General features: G+C 43.3%; 1 protein-coding gene across 1 annotated transcript; it reads left to right on the top strand.

Annotated features, from left to right (window-relative positions):
- The first annotated feature begins 4,982 nt into the window (after positions 1-4,982).
- Positions 4,983-21,772, top strand: LOC117448320 (transcription intermediary factor 1-alpha-like). Its single transcript, XM_034085574.1, has 18 exons — positions 4,983-5,495; positions 5,716-5,834; positions 6,151-6,298; positions 7,670-7,802; positions 8,005-8,121; positions 8,341-8,455; positions 8,641-8,787; positions 8,954-9,068; positions 10,324-10,703; positions 11,935-12,063; positions 12,200-12,305; positions 12,400-12,457; positions 12,604-12,736; positions 13,153-13,472; positions 13,684-13,813; positions 20,242-20,316; positions 20,679-20,816; positions 20,892-21,772. The coding sequence occupies exons 1-18, from the start codon at positions 5,219-5,221 to the stop codon at positions 21,123-21,125; spliced, it is 2,874 nt and encodes a 957-aa protein (XP_033941465.1). The 5' UTR covers positions 4,983-5,218; the 3' UTR covers positions 21,126-21,772.
- Positions 21,773-22,564: the final 792 nt, after the last annotated feature.

Here is a 22,564-nt window from a genome sequence, read left to right as displayed (position 1 = left end):
CTTGAATGTCTTGTTTATTAATCAACTAATGGACAGTGTTTCAATTCAGTTCATGTAAGCCTTACACACACTCTTTTGAGCGTCTAGTGATTATGGCCTGCATGTCTTTCTGTTCTAACTCAGCTGTCAGCTTCTTAGCAGTTTAGACAAACATCAAATTCATAATGTAGACTAGTTGGACAAAATAATGCTTAACAACTGTTCCATTACTGTGTGAACTGTTTTAGGGGTCGACTGTATCAGATATCGTTCTCCCGCTTGCTGCTGGGTGCAGGTGAAAGTAGGGTGACAGTTCTGTTCACATCGCTGACCTTTGTCACAGGTAAATCTTGCAGGTTTGCAACAAACATGACGTTGTTCAATGGTTGTCACACAGCGGCAAGCTGGACACTGGATTTACCGACACAGTACAAACCGGAAGTCAGCGAAATAAAGTTATGCACACAGCTTGCACACAAGTATTAATCTCTATAAACGCATATCTGCATGTGAATGCAGAAATAAACGTATCCTCGTCAGCATGAGTGCCGGAAGCAGGGGGACCAAGGGTCGTCAGACTTCTGGGTCTTTTACAGCATTGCCATTTTATCCTTGTCTTTTATTTTGAAATATGTTCTTTAACTTCCGGTCCACCGGACTGCTTTTCTTCATTCTTCAATACAAAACGGAAAATTGAATGAAGTTGTTATCAAAAACCAAAATCAGACCGTTTTTTTATTAGGTCTTCTTGTTATTCGTTTTTTGATTCACACAACAACAACAACAACAACAACAACAACAACAACAGGGAAATGGCTTTGGTTTCCCGTTTTTTCGTTTTTGATTTAAAACGAGAAAAGGCTGGTATTTAAATTTTTCTCATTTTTTGGTTTAAACGAAAAATCAAACTAACAACACGTACACCTACCTTTTTTTAATTAGGTTTTCTCGTTATCCGTCTTTTTATTCAGACAACAACAACGGAAAAACGGCTTTGGTTTCCCGTTTTTTCGTTTTAAATAAAAAACGAAAAAACGGAAAAAGGCTGGTATTTCCGTTTTATGGCTTTTGTTTAAAACGAAAAATCAAACTGACAAAAAGTACACGGACCATTATATCCTCCTGTCTTTTATTTTGAAATATTTTCTTTAACTTCCGGTCCACTGGATTGCTTTTCTTCATTCTTCACTACAAAACGGAAAATTGAATGAAGTTGTTGTTGTCACTGTCACTGTCACTACCCGATCCGTCCCCCTGCCCGATCGGTACTGCGCATGTGCGAGATGGTCCGGAAGTCCGGACGGCAACCCGAGATGGCCCCTTGACACAGTGGCTTTTAGCAAAGCTCAAAAAGAAAAACCGAGAGAGATTAGTTATTGTTATTACAACGTGAATTCACTATTATTTAACAACTATTTTTATTGGGTTCTTTTATTTGGGGTTAAGTACATTGTCAGAATAAGTGAGAAATGGATTTAACTTCTGTTAGACAGCTATCATACTGAATAAATATTTACTGTGAATGTATGCAAACATATATGGCATATGGCTGTCTAACAGAAGTTATATTCATTTCTCACTTATTCTGACAATGTACTTAACCCCAAATAAAAGAACCCAATAAAAAGAGTTGTTAAATAATAGTGAAGTCACGTTGTAATAACAATAACTCATCTCTCTCTCGTTTTGTTTTTGAGCTTTGCTAAAAGCCACTGTGTCAAGTGTCCATCATGGGTTGCCGTCCGGACTTGTCCAACATGGCGGACCATCTCGCACATGCGCAGTACCGATCGGGCAGGGGGACGGATCGGGTAGTGACAGTTGTTATCAAAAACCAAAATCAGACCGTTTTTTTTATTAGGTCTTCTTGTTATCCGTTTTTTGATTCAGACAACATAAACAGGAAAACGGCTTTGGTTTCACGTTTTTTCGTTTTTGATTTAAAACGAAAAAAGGCTGATATTTTCGTTTTTTTGGTTCAAACGAAAAATCAAACTAACAAAACGTACAGACTTTTTTTTATTAGGTTTTCTCGTTATCCGTCTTTTGATTCAGACAACACAAACGGGAAAACGGCTTTGGTTTTCCGTTTTTCCGTTTTAAATCAAAAACGAAAAAAGGCTGGTATTTTCGTTTTTTGGCTTTTGGTTCAAACGAAAAATCAAACTAACACGGACCGTTTTTGTAGAAATACTACGTCCTACGTTGTGGACCAACGTAGTTATTACACGTTTTTTTATGAGACTGGGTTGGTCAATTTTATCAAAAGACGTGTTCAATGACATTAAAACGAGAAAAAACGCGGCTGAATCGGTTAATCCATAGGTTTTTAACGTCTCTGTATAATTTTTTTTATTTCATTTATAATCCATAATTCAATTTTTATGTAAAAATCGCAGAGCAAACGTTAGCTGCTAATGGTAGCCACCAGAGTGGCTGCTTCTTCCGTTCTTGGCTATGCAGCAGTCTAATCCATACTTGCCAACCTGAGACCTCAGAAATCGGGAGCATTTCAAAACCACCGCCGGGGGGTTGCCGGAGCTGTTAGATTAACATTAACATGCTTATTGTAGTTGTAAGTGCACTGTCTTGCGGCCTGTCGCACCATCCTTGATGATATGATTTGATATGTGTGAAGTGGACCTGTATTTTACAGGAAAGGAGTGGGAGTGAGCAGAGGTTCGAGTTGTCGATTCTTGTTCTGTTTTCTGTGACTATCTGCCTCACCCTCGTTAGACTTTCAGTTGCGCACGCTGCTAAAGAGACGTGCTACCATGGAAACCAAACAATGGTGTATTAAAGTCCGAATGGAAACAGTCGTGAGTAAATCTGGTTTTGTCAGAATCAGGAGAAATGCGGGAAAAATATGACCCCGGGAGGAAACCGGGAGAGGGCTATGAAATCGGGAGTCTCCTGCGAAAATCCATGGGAGCCTGCCTGCAGACCTCCACTCTCAGGACAAGTCCGGTGCAGACCTCCACTCTCAGGACACCTCCACTGTCAGTACAGGAAGTGACGATTCTGACGCGTTTTTTTCCCGCCCACCGAAGGACTCGTTTGATGGAAGTTTTCAAATCACAATGGAGACTCATCACGGAGGTGATGAGTCCGACCACCGTGCACTTTGGGTCGGCCTTGGTCAAGCCCTTTTGACCCCCCCAGCCTGGTTCTCGTAAAAGTTTTTCGCTCAAATGACACCATGGAGATATGTAACGGGAGTTGATAGGGGACTCTGCCCGCCTCACGAGTGCCTATATTCGGACACTTTTTTCCACTTTTCCCCGGTTTTATTATTTTTTAGGTTATTTCACCCGGTTTCTACCGGGGACATTGCCCGGTCTCGGGTGTCCCCCCACGGCCTGTGTCCAGCCCCCCCCCCACACTCATCCATATATTAACGGATTTTGACAATTGTTGTTGCATTTTTCTCCTCTCCTCTCACTGATCGAATGGCAAACGCGACCCACTGTCGGAGGGCCTCCGCGCCGGCCGATATGAAGCGTGACCAAGACGCACCGTCCAGGGGTCCCACGGGTCCCACGGGTCCCGCAGCGGGGTGGAGGTTCCCAGCTGGAACCTCCCCACCTGCGCCGCGGTGCACCCGGCAAACACGGTTGTTTCTCGAACCTTCCACTGTTGTCTAGCGGGTGTAACTAAAATACAAGATGTCGTATTTATATATATAAATAAATATATATATCTATCTAGATATATATATATAGATAATAAGTGTCAGTGCTATTTTATTTTGTATTTGCGTGCATTTCCTGTTTGGAAAGTGGCACTGTACTGATAGTGGTGATTTTATTTTGGAATTCTTAGCGTGCACTTCCTGTACTGATAGTGGAGGTGTCCTGAGAGTGGAGGTCTGCACCGGAACTGTCCTGAGAGTGGAGGTCTGCAGGCAGACCCCTCTCCGAAAATCGGGAGGGTTGGCAAGTATGGTCTAACCATAGACTGTATATATAAAGTCTAACTCAAGCACATTACCAAATAAGGACTAGGTGGGAGTTCCCCTCGATTCCATTGGCTCTGACGGTCAGAAAGAGATGTCACATGTCAAAATCCAGCAAGGGGGGCCAGAGATATGGAAAATCCACCCAAATGGCCCCAGAAGAGGTTTTTTTTTGCTAAAACTTATTATATGTTGTACTTTGGATTCCTAAAGCTTTTAGTCTACTAACCCATCATCCAAGGTTAGTTTTTCACTATAAGTACAAAATATATTTTGGACGAACACTATAATTTACAGTTTTTTACCATGTTCAATCTGAATTTTCTTTAAAATAAAAAACATCTATATTTATTCTGACTTTTCTACATCCAACTCACAGGTTTATCATTACTTTGAGAAAAAAGATTATTAATTTAACCCTTTTAGAAGGGAAGATATATGGTCATTTGTTCTGGGAATGTCATTTTCGAGCCTGAAACCTGAAAAACAGGCTCGGGGTTTAACAGGTTAAGCTGGTATGAAGTAAGGGGAATAGTTATTTTTATGTATCTGTAAAAGGGATACATACCTGGTAGACTGGTTGGACACTTAACCAAAAATGTGTATTTGATATACAGAAAACAGCTTCAACACATTTAGACAAATAGACACATTCAATACATGTTTATTAATTAGTTACAATTACAAATGTAAAAACTAAGATATGCTTGTTATTTTTGCATGAAACGTTTGGAACTGTTTGTTTTTCTGAAAACCTAGAGGTAAAAGTGTTTCAAATTTGACACATTTAAAGGGTATAATAACCTTAAACTCTACCTCTACACTTTTACAGTCATTCAATTTTAGGACAAATTGATTACGACTACTGCTGCTACAAGGATTATTACTAACTTGAAAACATGAAACAATGAGTCAGTGTTTAAATATCCTCATTCAGCTTGCTTCTCTCTTATCAGCACGCGCGCTATTTGACCCCACCCTCTCATGCAGCAACGAGCGCGTGCGGTGGATTGAAAGAGCTCCTCTATCAACATCTGCAGCACGAGACCCCACGGAGGCTTTCTATTTTTATTCCACAGGTCTGTGCTCCAGTCGATATATTGTCGATGTTCCGTGAAGATAACATGTTAGCATCCTACAAAAACATGAGCTGACTGAGAGTAGGGGGGGAATGAAGGTGTGCTTTTTCGCGAACTATATGAGGAAATTGACTGGTCTGCTCATCTGTGTGGGATAATATTTTACACACGGAGAGATCTAGCCTTGAAAGCTGAAAGTACTGAAATGGATGTACGCACAGGAAAACAGGAGGCGATGGATGCTGCTGCCTTCACCGCTGAGAATGAAGCTGAGAGCAAGCAGGTGCAGGAGGAAAAGTCCGCTGCATCCGGGCAAAATTACCTGGACTCTTGCCCCGTTTGCACTTTAAACTTTCACAGCCGAGAGCCCAAACTTCTTCCGTGTCTGCACTCTTTTTGTAAGAAATGTCTCCCTTCGCCCTCGAGGAATTTGGCCATGGCAGAGACGCCAAACTCCCAGGTGGACAGCGCGACCAAACCACGTTAGTCACTGTTTACAAACAATCACCCATTGATCCATAACATAGTCCTAATCTTTACTGCATGCAAGGAACACTAGAATCACTGTAGATCTATAAAGACTAGTGTGTTTAAGTGCGTACATTTAACACACATGGATTGCCTTCGACTTCATATCAAGTGGCATCTCTCATGTTTTCATTAAAGCACATTTCCAATTTGAGTGATTATGTTTGCTTCCAGTGAATGTGATCCGCTGTCCGGTGTGCAGACAGGAATGTATGGAGGTAGATGTGATGGACAACGTGTTTGTGAGGGACTCAGTTGAGACTCCCAGCAGCACAGTGGAGAGGACAGTCCAGGTTAGTGATAACATGCATTACCATATGGGGGCAGCCTTGTCACTAGTTTGTAGGGTCATGGATATATTATTATTTAATTATAAGCAAGGTTGTATGCCCTGGGCGTTTGAACAGGTTCAATTGGGTTACTTAACAGTATATAAGGTAATTAAGATAACATTATGGTAATAAGGTGCTTTGATTTGTCTTTTGTCCACTTTGACATGGATTGTAATGATAATATTATAATTGAACTTGCTTGACGAAACAAGACCCAGCATGATACCTGACCACCTGTAATCTATCAGCCTCTGATGTTTACCTCATCTTCCTGCAGCTCTGTATGACATGTGATGACAACACTGAGGTGGCTGGGTTTTGTGCGGACTGCGTTGAATACCTCTGTGCCACCTGTGTGGAGGCCCACCAAAGGGTCAAATTCACCAAAGACCACACCATCAGACAGAAAGCAGAAGTATCGCAAGGTACTTTCAGGCTCCTCCCCTCGCTTTTATCTTCTACATATTTACTAAAATAAGATACAATTGACCTTTATTAATCCCTGTGGGGAAATAGTTCAAAAAGCAACAGGGTAAGAATAAAAAACAGGACAGCACAGATTCACACAGATTCGAGATTAATACAATTAAAGATAAAATAAAAGATATAAATACAATTATATACAGTTAAAGGTGGGGTAGGTAATTTTGGAGAAACCAGCTCGAGTGCGCTAGAATTTGAAAATACACAGCGGGAAAAAAGCTTCCATTTCCTTACAGAGCCCCTCCCCCAACACACACGAACCGCACATGACCAATGAGGGCACGAGATAAGTTTGTGCACAGATGGAAGGCTGACAGGCAGGTAGGCCATCCAGTTATTTTAGCCGGGCCGCTAAAATGACTGGTCGTGCTTTTTACAGTAGGTACTACGGCTTCCACAGATGACATTTTTTAATGGATTTTTTGTATTAAGATATTGCTATCGGGATGTTAAGAGCTTCCATGGAATATAACAAAAAGTGTATCTCGAGCCGGTTTCTGAAACTTACCGTAAGGGGTCGGTAAGTTTGAGAAACCGGCTCGAATAGCAATGAATATCTTAAGTGCTTTGACAAAAAATCCATAAAAAAATGTCATCTGTAGAAGCCGTAATACTGTAAAAAGTACAACCAATCCATTTAGCCGGGCCGGTAGATGGCCTACCTGCCTGTCAGCCTGCCATCGGGGCACAACCTTATCTCGTGCCCTCATTGGTCATGTGCACGTTCGTGTGTGTTGGAGGAGGGGCTCTATAAGGAAGTGGCAGATTTTCTCCTGTTGTGTATTTTCAAATTCTGGCGATCTCGAGCCAGTTTCTCAAACTTACCTACCCCACCTTTAAGTAACTTTAAAATAAGAAATGAAAAAGTAAATAATCTTGTGCTTTAATATTGTAACATATTTTTGGGGTAAAATGCTTCTAAATTGAACCTCATGTCTTCCTGGACAGTCCCTTTACATGACGCATATGTCATAACGTTAATACCCTCTGGAGTTTGGCACGCAGTTTAAAAACAATACTTTACATTCTTACACAGACCATTAGGCCTACTTATCTTTAAATACACTTTAAGCCTATTAGGCAATGATGGTAAAACTCGAACATTGCTCGTTTTTTTAATGGCCTAAACGATAGATGACATTTCCTTTTACCCAGTTAAGAAAGTAATTAGAGCTAATTAAACACATTCCCACTCAATGAAATAATGGAACATATTGCTCAATAACCCCACATCTTATTATTAAGGGCCAGACATAACTTGTATGGTTCCCAGAATGAAATGAAATTATCTCTGCTCTCCTATTGTTTCCCAGAAGTCCATGGGGTGTCGACTCAGAGGCCGGTGTTCTGTGAGATCCACAAGCAGGAGCCGCTGAAGCTCTTCTGTGAGACCTGCGACCTGCTGACCTGTCGTGACTGCCAGCTGGTCAAGCACAAGGACCACAAGTATAGTCACTATTTACAATATAACACAATATATATTATATTTGGTTCTTACATTTCAGTTTTTTACATTACTACCATTAATAAACCACTTATCCACTCTAAAAGACTTTCAGTGTGTTAGTTAGGTTACTATCACTCATTAAGAACGATTACTATTTATATTATTGAATCCACTGACTTCATGTTTTTTTTTTTGGAGTAGTTACCAGTTCCTTGAAGATGCTTATAAAAACCATAAACAGCACATGGACAGCATGACCCATCGGCTGCAGGAGAAACAGAAAATGATTGAAGAGGTATCCAACTCCATAAACAATGGGTATGTATTTCCCCACACCACAAGATATGTCAAGTGTGCAAAATGTATACGAAGAGGAACGCACTTATAGTTTATAGAACTGCTGTTGCAACTTCCACATGTCTCATTACCACAAATAACTGTAATCATGCATACCTCCAGTAATAATGAGATTTCACCAAATATGTAAATACGTGCCGTTTCATTTATCAAATTGTAATACTTTTGTATGCTTTTCAGACTCCGACAGGTTCATCAGAACCGTGCGACAGTTCACAACGAAATAGATAAATCTATCTGCAGTTTGATTCTTGAGATAAACAAGAAGGGCAAGATGCTAGTTAATCAACTTGAGGTGAGACAGAAGCTTTTGAATAAAAAAACATTGTTATTTCTATGTTGCATGCTGAAGATTGCTGTGTTTTTTCTAAAGGAACATTACTTGCTTGCAAACTCAGTTACCTGTCTCCCCCCCAAGGCCAAGAGCTCATACCCTAGCTGTTTAAACACTGCAGAGGTTCACTTATTCATGTTTTCCAGGCTGTAACAAAGGACCATGAGAGTGTCCTACGAAAACAGCAGGAGGACATCGGCTATCTATCCAGACACCTGGATCATGTCATCAACTTCACCAAATGGGCCACAGCCAGGAATGGGGGCACAGCCCTGTTGTACTGTAAACGTTTGGTAAGGTTTATCTGATCATCCATATCTCAGTTTCCCAGAAAAAGCTCAGCTCTGAAAGCCGGTTAGGAGAGTGGTCTCTGTGACGTGATGAAGTGGGAACATATGCCTGTTGTAACGCACAAGAGCCTTCCTCTGAAAATTATTAATAACTTCCCTTCTGTTGCAGATTCTGTTTCAGATTGGAAACCTCCTGCGGGCAAAATGTAGTACGTCGTTTATACCACAGAGTACTGTGCGCTTCCAGAGCCGATCCTCTTATTGGGCCTCGAATGTAGATCTGGGTAAGACATACACAAACATCTGTCTAAATTAAGATAATCTAGAGCCCTGAAAAAGGGTTTTGTTTAGTCTGGACTCTGTTTTTATTTGGCCTTTTTATGAATGAGTATTTTTTTAAACTTCTACTTAAGATGACTGACAAGTAAGTGGCTCATTTTAAGACTATTGTTGGACTGGTCAACTGCCACAAAATATAGTTTTACAAGGTAAAGGCCATGCTGATCAGTTCCACAAAATGAGTTATTAAACAGGCATGACCATGCTTATATGCAAACATTGCAGAAACAGCATGATGCTCGTGCTAGTTCAATCAGGTCTATCTGATAATCTGATACTTAAGAGTCTCTATTTTTTACTTTTTTTTAAAAATATATATTTATTTTTCAGTTATAAGATACACACAGACATTGCCCCAGATAACAGAAAAAACAACAAAACACGCAACAACAAGCAACTAAACAAGACATAATGGGGGAGGGGGGGATGCAAGGATGACTTCCTAAGACAGCAAATTGTTACATACACAGGGCATTACATACAACATACATTACACAGGAGATGCCATATTGACAGGGTCAGATAGGAGTGCTGCGGACAATGAACCGTAATCCTCCTGTCTCGCCTCAAAATCCCCCAACAGAGAAGCTGCACGTTCCACATCTATTTTTTAATTTAAAAACTCAATGATTAAATAATTATACTCTCTCGATAGTTACACTGATTTTCAAAAAATCCCATTTGAATCTTGTTTCAATACCATGTCTGGGGCTTTTCATATCTGCATGCAAGTGACATAACTTACCCTTGATATGTTGGTTCCCCCTTGTCTTATGGATGAAGGCTCGGTGTGCCTAAAGGGCCCAAATGCTCTTCAGCTGCAGCAGTTTCAACTGTAGCCTGACAATTGTAATAAAATATTGCTATATTATAAAAGTCTGCCAAAAGAAAATCCACATGAAAAGTTTTGACTCTTTTGATGCTTGTCAAAACAAGCCATTTGAAGATATTTTTCAATATGTTGTAATGACACTTTATCCAAAACATTTTCAACGGATTAAAAGTATAATCAATAACTTATGTGAGAAAAGTGTCATTACAGCATGACATGGTTTCCCTCTTATTAACCCCCACAGTTTCACAAACCATCTACCCAAACGTTCTCTTTCCCACATTCCTCTGCAGAAGTTTTGTCTGTATTATGTAATGTGTATCCCTGCTTGTTATGCTCATGCTGTCTTGGTGTGTATGTTCCCTCAGGCTCTTTACTGGTGGAGAGTGCACCAGGCCACCAGCTGGGCAGTTTTCAGGGTATCCCTCATCAGCTCCCCCACCCTGCGCTGGGCCCCTCAGGCTCACCCCACAGCTTCGCCCTGGGAGCACCCCATACCACTCTGGCTCAGCTCCAAATGCAGGTGGAGAAGCTAAACCCGCAGGCCAACTGGCAGCCCCAACCACCTCCTCCACCCTGGACGTGGTACCAGAGTGTCCGACTTCAGCGAACCATCCCTGGGCCCCTGCAAGGAGGCCCCGCCCCCTCCCACAGTATGATGCCCCAACCAGCCCGCAGGTTCATGGTGCCCCCTCCCAACCACGTCAGCCCAACGAGCAGCTTTGAAAGCCCTGGGTTTACGCCCCAGGTTAGTGTGTGAATTCTGTGTGTGTGTGTGTGTGTGTGTGTGTGTCCATTCGACAGACAAGTCCTCTTAACAAGCACCGACATTGGATGGTTCTGTCCTAAATAGAGCTGACAGCCTTCCCATCTTTAGCAATTTATGTCTCTCCTTGTCAAGATGGATTTTAGTCTTTGTTAAATGGATGGATTTGAGTGTAAAACAAGCTTATGACTCAAAATTATAAATTCAAACCGTTAAATCGGCAGTGCAACAGCAGCCAACATGTGACAGAGAGTGGACCCAAGACAGAAACGCTTGATAGTATCTCGTCATCCAAGTTGTTTAGTCTACTCCACAGGGTGTTTTGGTTCCAGCTCTCAAGTGTAGGCTCATTCACAGGACGATATTGCTGTGTGAAGTGCACACATACGTTGTGTCACACTGATTTGAACAAGATGTTATAGCCGCACCAGGGTTGTGCTAGTTTCACTTCAAATCACATATAATTAATGATACTCACGATGATTGTGTTTCTTGAAGCAGACAGTAGTCGTTTTTTAGTTTGTTTTCTGGGTTTGCTCATTTGTTTCTCTTAACTATTGTGCAAACAACTTAAAGAGAGATTTAGGATACTTTAAAGTCAGTTACTTTAAGTAAACAGGAAGTCTGCTTTTTTGTATAATACTACATTTCACAACCAGAAGGTGAGTCATAAGATATAGATTTATCAGATTTGTATCGAAATGTTGGATAACAAAAACTGTTCTGACTTTGGCAGAGCACTTTTTATTATTGCGTACCAAATTGTAAAAACATAGGTTTTCCGGGCCTTTAAATGATGTAATGTAATTTATAGTGATGTGTTATTTGAGTGTAGTGTAATGTGTTCAAATCAGTCGGTACACCCCTTTTAGGTGTATCCCAACTAAACTGCATTCGACATAGTAAATTAAAATATTTTATTTAAATGCTAAATGTTTTTATACATTTTGAGAAAGATTAGCTGCACCGGCTATTAAATAAACCAACAAAATAACTAAAATCAGCCTCAAACTTCCGAGTGTTTGGTTTATTCTTTAATCCTCTCTGTTCTGGCGGTTGCCGGGGGCGTCAACCCACGCAGCAGCAACAGGGTATTGAAAGAGCACTGTTTCCTATCCAGATCCATCATCACATGCTTGCAGCCGCTGACAGGAATGTTGGATAAAAATGATTGCAGCAAGTCAATCCGTCTTTCTGTTTCTCTGTCTCATAGCCTCTGAGGGGGATGGGAAGCAGCTACCAACCCAAACCCATGGAAGTCTTCTCCTCTCCACCTCTCTACACCCATATTACACCACTGCCCATCAATAGTGGTGTCAGCTCGCCTCAATCAGCTCAGACGGCAAGTGAATCCATATATCCATTAAGTATATTGATATATATTATGCTTACAGTGTAGTAAACTGATAAACTGGGTCAAAGTTATGGACCTTGGAAAATATTTCCCCAACATAAACAACATGCAATGATGTGTTTAGATTGAGCCTACATATCTGAATAGGAGGAGTGATTCAGGTGGTCCGATGTACATGCTGAAACCAAACTATCCCCAGGGCTTGCCTCCATGTTTTCAACACATAAACGGTATGTGTGTGCCATCTGTCATGTTTACATTTTCAGACTGTATGTATTGCTGTGTTCTTTATAAATCAAAACAGATTTTTATATTTCTCTCAAGTGCAAGGACAGCAGAATTCACCAGGGTACGCTGCCGTTTCCCAGGAGGAGAAACCAGGGTAAAGACACATCTGCTCACACACAAAAGCACAGCTTCTGACAATCTAAAACAGTGCTGCTTTGATATGACCCCAGTCCCTTTGTGCTGTTGGTCTCTCCAGTGAATTTTGATTTGACTTTGATTGGTTCATTATTTTCTCCCAAGCATTGTTACCTGGAAACCTCCAGAAACACATCAGGCCAGTGGAGCAGTGGGCTCAGCTGTCAAGAAGAGAAGAAGGTTGTCACCAGGGCCCATCATAGTCATCAAAGATGAGCCAGATGATGAGAGTGGCTACGTAAGCAGAAAATAGATTATTATTACAATCTATTGATTATAAATTTGCCATAGTTGAGAATTTTAGTTTCATCTTCAGCCTGTTACTGCAGCAAGACTGCATTTTGGACTTACAGTGTATGATTTAAAGGAAAACAGTTTACTATAATTTGGCCATCTCTGATAACTGTAAATGCTATTGGTTGCCATAACACTGTATACTTACCAGAGTTATTGATCTGAAAATGCAGAGATGATCTGTCAGACAAAGCAAGAAACATAAGTGGTTTGCAAGATTTTCTAAGCCTTTTTATCTGGAAGTAGAACCCAAAGCAATGGCAACTTCAACGTGAGTTAGAATACATTATCGGACATATAAAACGGTCTGTGGCCTTACCACCAAGGTTAAGTATTTTTTTCTCTGTTTGTGGATTTCAGCTCCAAACCCATCAAAGAGCCAGCCTTCCTGACAGCACAGGTGACCAACCCCCAATCAGTGCTCCTCTTCAAAGCACAGGTGACAACCCCCATAGTCCTTCACAGCCTCCATGCAGCCCGCGGGACCAGAGTAAGACTAATGCTCAAAATCACATCCGTACCCTGGGAGGAGAACAGCAGGCAGACCAAGCCCCACTGGAGGACTCTAAAGAGGTCCTGTGTGCTGCGTGTGGGACAGGCGGAGAGCTGCTGAGCTGTGATCAGTGTCCCAGGAGGTTTCACCTTTCCTGCCATGTTCCAACTCTCCTCAAATCTCCCAGGCAAGCTCTGACTGCGGATATTAATGTATTCATGGTCTCAGATGAAAACCCCTTCTTTTGATTTCGGTGTTTATACAAATAAGAACGCTTTAGCTTTAAGAAAGAGGCTGTTTTCGGTGTGAGGTTTTCATCTGAGAGCAGCATTATGCACTTGGTGTATATGTTCCCTTACTGGCTTGTTGTGTTGAGTCTCTGGACTTTCTCTTTTCAGTGGGAAATGGTTTTGCTCATTCTGCCGTGATCTGTTGGTGCCAGAGATGGATTATGACTGCGAACCTGAAGCCAAAACAGTGAAGAAGGAGCCAGATTCTGAAGGAGGATTTCACCCTGTGGACAAACGAGTCAGTGCTCCATTTTTTTTTCTTTCGGAAACTTTTCACCTCACCATTTTTGTATTTATTTGGAAGTTTGTCGTTTCATCCTTAGTCATATTTTACCAAAAATATTGCTCAATGCTCAAATTCTGTCTCTATCCCCACCTTACTATGTGCATTCAGGATAGTTGCATCGTTACAGCGCCCCACTCCTGTTCCGTCATTGGACGGAATCACTCAGAATCCTAGCTCACTCATTGGCTAGGCCAACAAACTCACTTTTTCCTTGTTAATTGGTATGCATTGGAACACAGGGCACATTATTTTACAATTCTCCCAAACAGAAGCAGGTGTTTCTTACACAAAGCACCGCAAATGGACAGTAGCATATGGATGAAGAAAGTGGCTTTAGTTTCTATGCATCATATCTTTCTATTTTGTTCTTAACGGTAAAAGCACCGCTTCTGTTGGAAATATTTGTAAGCTACCGAACAAAGCTTTCCACAGCTAGCAGGCGCCATCAGGTACAAAACTACAAACCACCTTTCAAGTTTTAAGGTTGTGAGAGAGTGAAACTGAGTAGCACTGTTTGCCCAGCAACCATATTAGTTGTACTGTTGACCAGCTGTTTTATGTAGTCCAAGAACATTATGAATTGATAGTAGTATTGTAACAAATCTCAAATGTATTACATTTGTGCAATTCTGTTTAAAATGGAGGGTCTTAAAATAGTTTGAGGCATATAAAAAACAATATGTTGCCGGACGCAGTGTGTTTTAGTGGATGTGTTTTTATTTGTATTAGAACAGCTATAAATTGGTGTTGGACTTAAAGTAGATCAGCATCAGATACGTTCTGAGAAGCAATCCTGGTCATGTTAAACGTATTCAGATTCAATATACTATATAGATCGGTGAATTGTATATTCTTTATCAGTTGTACATCAGGGATGCAAACTTGTCACCTTTCGGCGAAATTAGCCGTTTTGAATTCAAAATAGGTTGTTTGTGTGATTCATGTAGATCTGCAATACGAATATGTTTGGGGTATGGGGGGGTCTGGGACCCGGAGTAATCTGCGGCCGCGAGCTGTTATGTAAAAAAAAAAAAATGTGTTTCTCCGAATCGAAGGGGAAAAATACAAAAGCATTGCACACAATTTAAACCAATCAATGTTGTGTAATCAACAAGGATACTCTGGTGTTTTTTAGTCGATGAGTAGTGCAGATATCACTGTAAAATCAATCGACAGTAAGAGGAATACTTACTTCCGGGTGTACAATTCTCCGTTATCCAATGGGAATGGACGCTCACATTGCCTTTTAAGGGCAGCCAACACAAACGAATGCCGTGCTTCCATGAGCGTCAAATCCCGCCGCAGATGGGAATACATTGCAATCAGTTGAAAGCTATTTGCGTCCCTTTTATGACGGAGCCTAGGAGCGTCACAACTGCACGCCACGGACACTGACCAAACGTCACTCCTGGACGATTATGGAGTGAGAGTGTGTTGGTTATGTGCCATCATACACGCATGGTGTTCTTTTTTTATATATTATAATGAAGCGCGAGCTGTGTGCTCGAGTCTTCCTGCCTGTCGGCTCTGCTCATGGATGTATAATAAGGCTCTGCTGCTCCGCGATGAGGGTCTAGCTTCAGCAGCTACATTACCTACGGGTGCGTTCGTTAATATTAACTGTGCGGTCCGGAGTCACTGTGGCACAGACTGGACCGCTGGTGAACAGCTGTTAGAACGGGCCATTCAGGTGTTCAGAGCAGAGCTCCCTGTCGGAGCGGCAGAGTGTGATGTGCACTGAGAAGTTTTTCTGTCTCAATATTATTTAATGAATCGTTGAGCTAGCTAACTAGCATACATTGTCACTATCTGCTAACATTAGCTTTAGCCTTCGTTTTCTAATAGTTTTTTTCATAGGGTATAAACAGAGGTGGTATAAGTATAGATATTGTACTTGAGTAATAGAAGCACTCAGATCTTGTACTAGAATACAAGTAGAAGTACTCAGATCTTGTACTTGAGTAAAAGTAGAAGTACTCAGGTCTTGTACTTGAGTAAAAGTAGAAGTACTCAGGTCTTGTACTTGAGTAAAAGTATAAGTACTTGAGTAAAAGTAGAAGCACACAGATCTTGTACTAGAGTAAAAGTATAAGTACTAAGATCTTGTACTTGAGTAAAAGTAGAAGTACTCCGATCTTGTACTTGAGTAAAAGTAGAAGTACCAGAGTGTAGGAATACTCGGTTACAGTAAAAGTCCTGCATTCAAAATGTTCCTCAATTAAAAGTATTATCATCATCTCTGAAGAACCAGCACCTTACCGTGGTAGAGAGGTTTGTGTGCCCTGATGAACCTGGGGGCTGTGTTGTCTGGAACCTTGTGTTCCTGGTAGGGTCTCCCATGGCAAATTGGTCTCAGGCAAGGGGCCAGACTAAGATTGGTTCAAAAGACCTCATGAAAGGAAAAACAAGAAGTGAGGATACCCGGCCCGGAGGAAGCCCGGGGTCCCCTTCTGGAGCCAGGCCCAGAAGGAGGACTCGTCGGCGAGCGTCTGGTGGCCGGGCTTGCCACGGAGCCCGGCCGGGCCCAGCCCGAAAAGGCAACGTGGGCAACACCTCCGCTTCTCTGTCCCGCGGGCCCACCACCTACGGGAAACATCGATGGGGTCGGGTGCGCTGCCAGACGGGTGGCAGTGAAAGCGGAGGGTCTCGACGGACCAGACCCGGGCGGCAGAAGCTGGCTTTGGGGACGTGGAACGTCACCTCTCTGGGGGGGAAGGAGCCGGAGCTTGTGCGGGAGGTGGAGCGGTACCAGTTGGATCTGGTTGGGCTCACCTCTACGCACAGTGTCGGCTCTGGAACCTTACTTCTGGATAGGGGTTGGACTCTATTCTTCTCCGGAGTTGCTCAAGGTGTGAGGCGCCGGGCGGGTGTGGGGATACTCACAAGTCCCCGGTTAGGTGCTTCGTTGTTGGAGTTTACCCCAGTGGACGAGAGGGTCGCCTCCCTACGCCTGCGGGTTATGGGGGGGAAAACTCTGACTGTTGTGTGTGCTTATGCACCCAACAGCAGTTCAGAGTATTCGGCCTTCTTGGAGACCCTGGAAAGAGTCCTGTATGGGGCTCCTGAAGGGGACTCCTTAGTCTTGCTGGGAGACTTCAACGCACATGTGGGCAATGATGGAGACACTTGGAGGGGCGTGATTCGGAGGAACGGCCCCCCTGATCTGAACCGGAGTGGTGGTTTGTTACTGGACTTCTGTGCTAGTCATGGATTGGCCATAACAAACACCATGTTCGAACATAAGGATGCTCATAAGTGTACGTGGTACCAGAGCACCCTAGGCAGAAGGTCCATGATCGATTTCGTTATCGTATCATCGGACCTGAGGCCGTATGTTTTGGACACTCGGGTAAAGAGAGAGGCGGAGTTGTCAACTGATCACCATCTGGTGGTGAGTTGGGTCGAGTGGCGGGGGAAGCCTCTGGATAGACCTGGTAAGCCCAAACGTATAGTTCGGGTGAACTGGGAACGTCTGGAGGAGGCCCAAGTTCAGGAGGCCTTCAACTCACACCTCCGGCGGAGCTTTTCGGGCATTCCTGTGGAGGTTGGGGACATTGAACCAGAGTGGTCGGTGTTCAAAGCCTCTATTGCCGAAGCCGCGGTGGGGAGCTGTGGTCTCAAGGTCTTAGGTGCCTCAAGGGGCGGTAACCCTCGAACCTCCTGGTGGACACCGGTGGTCAGGGAAGCCGTCCGACTGAAGAAGGAGGCCTTCAGGGATTTGTTATCCCGGGGGACTCCCGAAGCAGTTGCAAGGTACCGACAGGCCCGAAGGGCAGCAGCCTCATCCGTGGCCGAGGCAAAGCAGCGGGTGTGGGAGAAGTTCGGAGAAGACATGGAGAAGGACTTTCGGGCGGCACCAAAGTTGTTCTGGAAAACTGTCCGACACCTCAGGAGGGGGAAGCAGGGAACCATCCAAGCTGTGTACAGTAAGGATGGGACGTTGTTGACCTCAACTGATGGAGTGTTGGGACGTTGGAAGGAACACTTTGAGGAACTCCTGAACCCGACAACTCCGCCCTCTATGTTAGAGGCAGAGCTGGAGTATGACGGGGGATCAACGCCAATCTCCCGGGGGGAGGTCACTGAGGTCGTCAAACAACTCCACAGTGGCAAAGCCCCGGGGGTGGATGAGATCCGCCCGGAAATGCTGAAGGCTCTGGGTGTTGAGGGACTGTCATGGTTGACACGTCTCATCAACGTTGCGTGGAAGTCGGAAACGGTACCGAAGGAGTGGCAGACCGGGGTGGTGGTCCCCCTTTTCAAAAAGGGGGATCAGAGGGTGTGTGCCAATTACAGAGGCATCACACTACTCAGCCTCCCCGGGAAAGTTTACTCCAAGGTACTCGAAAGGAGGGTCAGGCCGATTGTCGAACCTCAGATTGAGGAGGAACAATGCGGATTCCGTCCTGGTCGTGGAACGACGGATCAGCTTTTTACTCTCGCAAGGATCCTGGAGGGGGCCTGGGAGTACGCTTATCCGGTCTACATGTGTTTTGTAGACTTGGAGAAGGCGTATGACCGGGTTCCCAGGGAGTTACTGTGGGAGGTGCTGCGGGAGTATGGGGTGAGGGGGTCTCTACTCAGGGCCATCCAATCTCTGTACTCCCAAAGCGAGAGCTGTGTCCGGGTCCTCGGCAGTAAGTCGGACCCATTTCCGGTGAGGGTTGGCCTCCGCCAGGGCTGCGCTTTGTCACCAATCCTGTTTGTAATATACATGGATCGGATTTCGAGGCGTAGTCGTGGGGGGGGGGGTCTGCAGTTCGGTGGACTAAGGATTGCACCACTGCTTTTTGCAGATGATGTGGTTCTGATGGCTTCATCGGTCTGCGACCTTCAGCACTCACTGGATCGTTTCGCAACCGAGTGTGAAGCGGCTGGGATGAGGATCAGCACCTCCAAATCTGAGGCCATGGTTCTCAGCAGGAAACCGATGGACTGTCCACTCCAAGTAGGGAATGAGTCCTTACCCCAAGTGAAGGAGTTCAAGTATCTCAGGGTCTTGTTCTCGAGTGAGGGATCAATGGAGCGTGAGATGGGCCGGAGAATCGGAGCAGCGGGAGCGGTATTGCAGTCGCTTTACCGCACCGTTGTGACGAAAAGGGAGCTGAGCCGGAAGGCAAAGCTCTCTGTCTACCGGGCCATTTTCGTTCCTACCCTCACCTATGGTCATGAAGGATGGGTCATGACCGAAAGAACGAGATCGCGGATACAAGCGGCCGAGATGGGTTTCCTCCGCCGGGTGGCTGGTGTCTCCCTTAGAGATAAGGTGAGAAGTTCGGTCATCAGGGAGGGACTCGGAGTTGAGCCGCTCCTCCTTCGCGTCGAAAGAAGCCAGTTGAGGTGGTTCGGGCACCTAGTTAGGATGCCACCTGGGTGCCTCCCTAGGGAGGTGTTCCAGGCACGTCCAGCTGGGAAGAGACCAAGGGGTAGACCTAGGACCAGGTGGAGGGATTATATCTCTTCGCTGGCCTGGGAGCGCCTTGGGATCCCCCAGTCAGAGCTGGTTGATGTCGCCAGGGAAAAGAAAGTTTGGGGCTCTCTGCTGGAACTGCTACCCCCGCGACCCGACCACGGATAAGCGGGAGAAGATGGATGGATGGATGGATCATCAAAATATAGTGAAAGTAGCGACAGTAAAAGTAGTCATTGTGCAGATTGATCCATTTCAGAATAATATATCTGATATGTTTTATAATGATTGATCATGAAAGGGTTCTCAAAGCTGGTAAAGGTGCAGCTAGTTTGAATGACTTTGTAGACTGCAGGGTAGCTTGTGGATTTACTTCAGGTGGAACTAAAGTCTGATTTAACACTTGATTATATTTCACATCATTCATCCACATCTGTAGAGTAGTGGAGGAAAAGTACACCATGTACCTCTGAACTGTAGAGGAGGAAAAGTACACCATGTACCTCTGAACTGTAGAGGAGGAAAAGTACACCATGTACCTCTGAACTGTAGAGGAGAAGAAGAACAAAATAGCAAAACATTGAAGTATCTCAACATTTTACCCAAGTATAGTACTTGTTGAGTTGATGAATTTAGTTACTTTACACCAGTGGCTATACAGATAAGCCAGACTAAGCCTTGAACAGAGGCATGGAAATACATTTTCAAAATGCTCAACAGTGCTGCCAAAATGATAAACTGACACAATTAAAATAAATGCTTATATATTTCTATTAGATGTGACTCTTTAACGTTTCTGTTATTATTAACTGCTGCTTTAGTTGTTCTGACGGCTAACATCCTGTTATTCCTCATTTTAAAGCTGATATTCTGTGGGGTCGGGGGATCGGATCCTTGTCACCTTTTTCATACCTGATGAGTTTGCATCCCCTGGTACATTAAGTCAATTGTCTTTTTTCCACCACTGCAGAAGTGTGAGAGGCTGTTGCTGCACTTGTTTTGCAGCAAGCTGAGTTCAGACCTTCAAGGCCCTGTATCCCCCCCGGTGAGTCTGGAAGCTTTGCTGACTACGGGCAAAAAGTTCACAGGATTAATGTCACACAGAGTTACTGTGACTGTAATTCTAATGAGGTGTAAAATGCAGTATTTATGAGTAAATACAGAGACATTATGCAACTTTTAATCAGTTTTATAAATATACAGGAATTTGTCCTGCTGACACAGAGTTTGTAGTAATTGTTATTCTTAATGCAGTGCACCTTTTTGGCTTGAACTACCTCGATCTGCATGACACAATGTGTTAAAAATCCCTTACCGATTGTGCACACATGTAATAGTTTATACGAGATATTACTCATGTGTTTATTATTTATTGTTTTATTATCTCTCCCTTTCTAAATACTGTAGGTATGTGCTAATAACAGGGTGACTATAAAAGGACCGATTCATCTTTCCGCTCTGAGAAAACGACTGGAAGCAAAGCAGAGTCTGTGCTACAAAAGCCCTGCAGAGTTTGTGTCGGACATCAAGCTTGTCCTCAATCAGGTACTGTGGAAATAGTTGTCGAAAATATATTTTTTGTTCCCCTCACCTGCTAATATACTTCTACTTGCATGGCAGGTGGACGCAGAGGGCAGGAAGCTGGGCGGAAAGCTTAAAGAGCAGTTTGAGGAATACCTGAAGAGCATCTTCCCTGACCAGACCTTTCCAGAAATCAAACAGGAGATGATGCCTTCTGCTCCTTCTGACTGTCTTTTCTCATCTTTTGACCACAAATCCCAGCATGCAAAGGATCCATGTCCAGACTCCCATGATACACCAATCTGTCCCAGTGGAGAGGGGGGAGGAGTATGAAAGAAAGACATATTTTGAAACGTTCAAAAACACTGCCAGCACCAGCTAATATTTGGAGTGTTCAACTTTATACTTGAACTCGATACACAATCATCTTCAGGCCACAACACATTTGTCCTTCCTTTTCTTTTTCCTTACATTTTCTGGACCAAGCTGCATGGCAAATGTTGCATACACTGAATTCAAAGACATGGCTGCTATTACTTCAGGCATAAATAATAAGATGTATGCACAATGTACATACATGCAGAACATGTGGGTGTTTACAGGGTAAAGCGGAACCGGCTATTAAGGTAAGCAGTCTTGTTCTGGTTAAATTACGAGATCAAGTCATCAATTTACTCAAGTTAAATACATTCATTAGCTCTGAGCTTGGACACTGTGGTTATGTCTCGAGTGTTTTTCCTGTTCAGCTCTCCATGTGTAAATACAGCAGTGTTCAGCGGAAGGATGATAATCATGCAGCTTTGATGTTTTTTCATATGTGGAATAAAATGTGTTACGAGGCCCGTCAAGAAAAACAATGGAGTCAAAGCTGTTTGATAAAACCCAAAACGATTTACGTTGTCAAATTGTTACACAATACTTCTGCTTTGTCTAAATAGATGTTATTTTCTCTTCTATTTATGTTTATTTTAAATAAGGGTTATGGCAAATGTAAGATAAAAGATCATTTTAATTCACTAGCATTTCTTTCCACACCACAGGATTAAGTAACAAACCTACTTTCATGCAGGTGTGTACAGGGTAAAATAAAAGCATGTTAGTTTGCATCTGAGTATGATTAAGGGTAACCAAAAATGTTCCACATAAACCTCCTTGGCTCTATAAATGCATGGTAATTAATGTCCTACTTTAATATCATTCCTCTTAATCCAACACACTTTAAAGTTAAGCAATGCCACTTCCTCCTTAATAAGTTCCTACAGTTGTGTTGACTAACAGCACCCGGTCCTTTGGGCCCCACAGGGCCGGCCCCTGGCTGCCTCGCTGTGTTAGTGGCCCTCGGGTGATTGACACAGACGTGGCAGGACAAGCTTTGATGAGCTTCAAAGGAACTGTACTGCACCCCCCACAACAAGATTAACACTGTTTGAATGCCATTCCAATTTCCTCCACCTATGAGCTAAGAGGTCATCTCACGCTGCTGTTTTTCGTTAAAACCCAAATGTAGATTGGAGATGGTAGTTTCTGGAAGTTGCCCTCAGTTATTCACAGTGATTTATCCAGCCAGGTTTCAAGCTCAACGCTGTTATGGGTCTTATTTAGGGCTTTCTGCATACATGACCTCTAACGGTCTATTATCTATCACCTCCATACACTCAGGCTAAGATAAGATTAAGGACAGCAGTAAAGGAGTGCCTTGGGATGTAACTGTTACATCATAGAGAAGAGGAAGGGGGGGTGCCACATCCGTTACTGATAAATGTCCAGAGGAG

This window comes from Pseudochaenichthys georgianus, chromosome 6, assembly GCF_902827115.2.
Source record: "Pseudochaenichthys georgianus chromosome 6, fPseGeo1.2, whole genome shotgun sequence".
NCBI classification, from domain to species: Eukaryota; Metazoa; Chordata; class Actinopteri; order Perciformes; family Channichthyidae; genus Pseudochaenichthys; species Pseudochaenichthys georgianus.
This window is presented reverse-complemented; position numbering and strand designations above follow the sequence as displayed.